Source organism: Nicotiana attenuata, unplaced genomic scaffold (assembly GCF_001879085.1).
Source record: "Nicotiana attenuata strain UT unplaced genomic scaffold, NIATTr2, whole genome shotgun sequence".
Classification (NCBI taxonomy): Eukaryota; Viridiplantae; Streptophyta; class Magnoliopsida; order Solanales; family Solanaceae; genus Nicotiana; species Nicotiana attenuata.
Window position 1 is genome coordinate 34,445 of NW_017671982.1, and position 3,973 is coordinate 38,417.

General features: G+C 38.7%; 1 protein-coding gene across 1 annotated transcript; it reads left to right on the forward strand.

The window, feature by feature from the left end:
* The first annotated feature begins 500 nt into the window (after window positions 1–500).
* Window positions 501–3,723, forward strand: LOC109211166 (WD repeat-containing protein VIP3-like). The gene is made up of 2 exons (XM_019374668.1): window positions 501–950; window positions 2,760–3,723. The coding sequence occupies exons 1-2, from the start codon at window positions 612–614 to the stop codon at window positions 3,390–3,392; spliced, it is 972 nt and encodes a 323-aa protein (XP_019230213.1). The 5' UTR covers window positions 501–611; the 3' UTR covers window positions 3,393–3,723.
* The last annotated feature ends 250 nt before the right edge of the window (window positions 3,724–3,973 follow it).

The following is a 3,973-nucleotide window of genomic DNA, read 5'->3' on the forward strand; positions in this document are numbered from 1 at the left end:
TGCTGGCTCCAGTATAATATACTGGAGACTAGAGCACCGGTGCTCCAAACTCCAGTATATTATGCTGGACCGGTATACTTGCTTGAACTCCAGTATATTATGCTGGAGTTCTAGTGTACTTATGCTGGAACTCCATCATATTATGCTGGAGTTCCAGCATACTTATCTTGGAACTCCAGTATAATATGCCGGAGTTCAAGTATACTTATGCTGGAACTCCAGCATAATATGCTGGCGTATTTTCCGGGTTTTGAACAATGTTTTCGGTCAGATTTATCTTTACATGAAAAGTGGCTAAATATCGATTACTTTTGAAATTGGGCTATTTTTGAACGACCAATTGTAAATCTGGCTATTTTTAAATTTCACCCAAGACCGGCTCGCCCTAACCCACTAAATTTAAAAGCCCGCGAAGCTTAGACTGAGTTGGGCTGGGCTGGCCCGTTTTGATTAGAAGGAAGTAAAATAAGAGACCAGAATGTAGTTATTGAAACACGAAGAACTTACCTGCAAAACAGTGGAAAATCTGCCTTTTTCACTCTCAGTAAGCGAAAGTGACAACAGATACCTTCACTTCAATCTCCTAGGGTTTAACCATTATCAAAATCACCATGAAATTAGCTTCACTAGACAGTATCCAGAACGCGCACGAAGACTCACTTTGGACGGCGGCGTGGGTCCGATCGACCGGCGATAAACCGGCACTACTTCTCACCGGAGGACTTGATGAAACGGTCAGGATATGGGACCCAACCAAATTCACTTGCCTTCAGACAAACACCGGTCATTGCCTCGGCGTTGTATCAGTCACCGCTCATCCGAATCGCAGGATCGCGGCGTCTGCTTCTATAGACAGTTTCATTAGAGTGTTTGAGGTTGATACTAATAACACCATCGCCACTCTCGAAGCTCCTCCTTCTGAAGTCTGGCAATTGCAATTTAGTCCCGATGTAAGCAAGCAATTTCCTTTTTTTGCAAAAAAAAGAGAAAAAATAATTAAATCTAATGGCTGCGCATTCTAATGCAATGTTGTTTTACGTAGTAGATGAGTTAAAAGAGATACCAAATGAAAAAGATACAAGCTTTATCTAAAAAATGTGGGCAAGTTGGGGGAACTAATTAAACTTTTTATCCTTACACTTGTTTATGCTTAAATGCAAGCTCTTTATTTAGCATACTGACTCAGAATAGTGGAAGCTTTTTTCTTGGATATGACTGAGTATGGAATCTCATTATTTTTCATTCTACATATTGATAAGAAAATGTACCTCGGGCCTAACTCAATTCCAATAGCTAGTTTATGAGATGAGGATTGCCCAAGAACATATAAGGAGACCAAACAATCCAGGCACAACTGATGTGGGATTTGAAACATATTTGAACTAGTTTGCTTAGGAATTTTTTGTTTGTCTTTCATTCTTACTGGCAGCGGTGTAATGTAACTGCATTGTCTTCTTTTTTCTTTTGAGAAAGTAGTATTTGCTTCTTTGGTAGTGAGTGAACTCTTTATGTTTGTCTCAGGAGTTGAGATTAGGGGCAGTGATGGTTGATACACTTATATTTTTGGTTCATGGCATGGGGACAAGTTTGTAGTGTTCCGTATTTACTTAAGAGTTAAGACTCAGTTTTCTAGGGATAAGCTTCGTTAGGTCATGTGATTTATATACCTTAACAAACAAATAATCAAAAGATAACAATTTTAAATGGCTAGTTTGTAAAATTACTAATATAAGATCACAAGAATCAGATTGCTGAAATCAGATATTTTTTATCTGATTTGTAAAAAGAAGGATGATAATAACTTGGTGTTAGGGACGAGGATCCAATCGGTGATTATGGGCATTAGTGGATTGAGTAGTTAACAGCTTTGCATGCATCTATGTTCCTTTACTGAGCTAGATCAAAATAGTTGAATTTGTAGTTGAATGTTTTGCTACCTTCCTTTTAGAACACCTGAAGTCGCATGTCATTATGTTTTTTCCTTTATTTTCATCGTTATGGAATGGAAATAACTGCTTTTAAGATTTCAGTTAATGAGGCTGACTGGTTGTAAAGTGCGATATTTTATGTACAGTCAACACGAATGGAACTAAAATAAAGTATTTTCTTAATTCATTTATGGAATTAGCTATGAGGTGCTTTTAGGTTTCGATACGAGAAGAGATAAATTGGTTGGCAATGGAATTTTTATATTTCTTGATTTTGAATTGTGGTGATCTTCGTAACTTATATACTTGAAGTAAAATCCAAAATTATGTTGGATTATGTTTTAGAGCATGATTGGGTTCTTTTCCTTGGTTGACAATGGGGAGGCCTACGGTGTCTACCGTGATTGGGATCTTTTCCTTGGTTGACAATGGGGAGGCCTACGGTGTCTACCGTGATTGGGTTCTTTTCCTTGGTTGACATGGGGCTCGCAAAATAGTTTACTTTTATCCTGTTACCATATTTTCCCTCTCGTTTGTCTTTATTCCTTGTTCATCATACATCAGGATTTTCTTTTTTCTCTGTGTTTGCTACTTGACTAATTGTCATGTGGTGCTCAAGGTTTATAAAGCAAACCTTTTTTTATGTTTTTACTCTAATTGTCATGTGGTGCTCAAGGTTTATGAGCAAGCCTGCTTTTATGTTTTAACTTTAATTGTCATGTGGTTCTCAAGGTTTATACAGCAAACCTTTTTGTATGTCTTTACTTTTTTCTACTCATTTTTAGATGATTGGTTTTAGGCAGCTTCATTATGGTTCTCCACACTTTTCAGGGTGGCACTTTGGCAGCAGCCGGAGGTGGTAGTTCATCAGTCAAGCTATGGGATACCACTCAGTGGCAACTCATTGCCACATTGTCAATTCCGCGGCAAGGAGGCACACAACCATCGGAGAAAAGTGGCAACAAGAAATTTGTCCTCTCAGTTGCATGGAATCCTGATGGTAGACTTCTTGCCTGTGGTTCAGTTGATGGAACTATCTCTGTTTTTGATGTGGCACGTGCGAAGTTCCTCCACTTCTTGGAAGGCCATTCCATGCCTGTGCGCTCTCTTGTGTTTTCGCCTTCACACCATGATTCAAGGATACTTTTCTCAGCATCAGATGATGGTCATGTGCATGTGTATGACGCTGAGGGTAAAACCTTGCTCACATCTTTGTCAGGTCATGCGAGTTGGGTTTTGAGTGTGGATGTCTCTCCAGATGGGGCAGCCATTGCAACAGGTTCAAGTGACAAGACTGTTAGGCTGTGGGATCTTAAAATGAGAGCAGCTACACAGACATTAACCAACCACACGGACCAGGTATGGTCTGTGGCGTTTGGACCAACATCAAGGACTGATGTTAGGTCTTGTATGCTTGCCAGTGTATCTGACGATAAGAGCATATCATTCTACCAGTACTCCTGATTGTTGTGAGCTAGTAAGCCCAAACTTTTGATTGCCATCTCTTTTTGCATGGCCTGTATGTGAACCAAGAATGTACAAGAAAATCATCGGCTTTTTATTCCTTGGATCCGCGAAAAGTTTTTAGATTCTATTTGAATTTCATACACAGCCAATCGGTGCTATTTCGTACATTGTCCATGAATCACCTTAGTTTGGTTTGTAGTTGGGCGGCTTCTTGTGAAGCGGATATTGGTAATATGTCAAGGTTCATTATTATTGTAAACCTAGCATTTATGCATTTGCTTGGTAATATGTCAAGGTTCATTATTATTGTAAACCTAGCATTTATGCATTTGCTATAATTTGGAATAGCAATTACAAATATTCCTTTTTTGGTGATTTCATTGGGTTCTATGCCTAGCCATCTTGTTCTATGCCTAGCCATCTTGTTACTGTTTATTCCCAGAAGTTTGGAACAAAAGAAACTAAATTAGCTAGATGGCATATAGTAGGTATGCTGAATATCCTTATCAAAAAAAATAATCCAGTATGTCAAAGGTTGCATTCATGTAGAAATGAAAGAGCCATGTTCTTATTCTCAT

What these genes read in the sequence shown, in the direction of transcription:
- LOC109211166 (XM_019374668.1), top strand. Translation starts at nt 612, where the DNA reads ATGAAATTAGCTTCACTAGACAGTATCCAGAACGCGCACGAAGACTCA. An exon ending in AATTGCAATTTAGTCCCGAT is followed by an intron (nt 951 to 2,759) that starts GTAAGCAAGCAA and finishes CACACTTTTCAG; the next exon opens with GGTGGCACTTTGGCAGCAGC.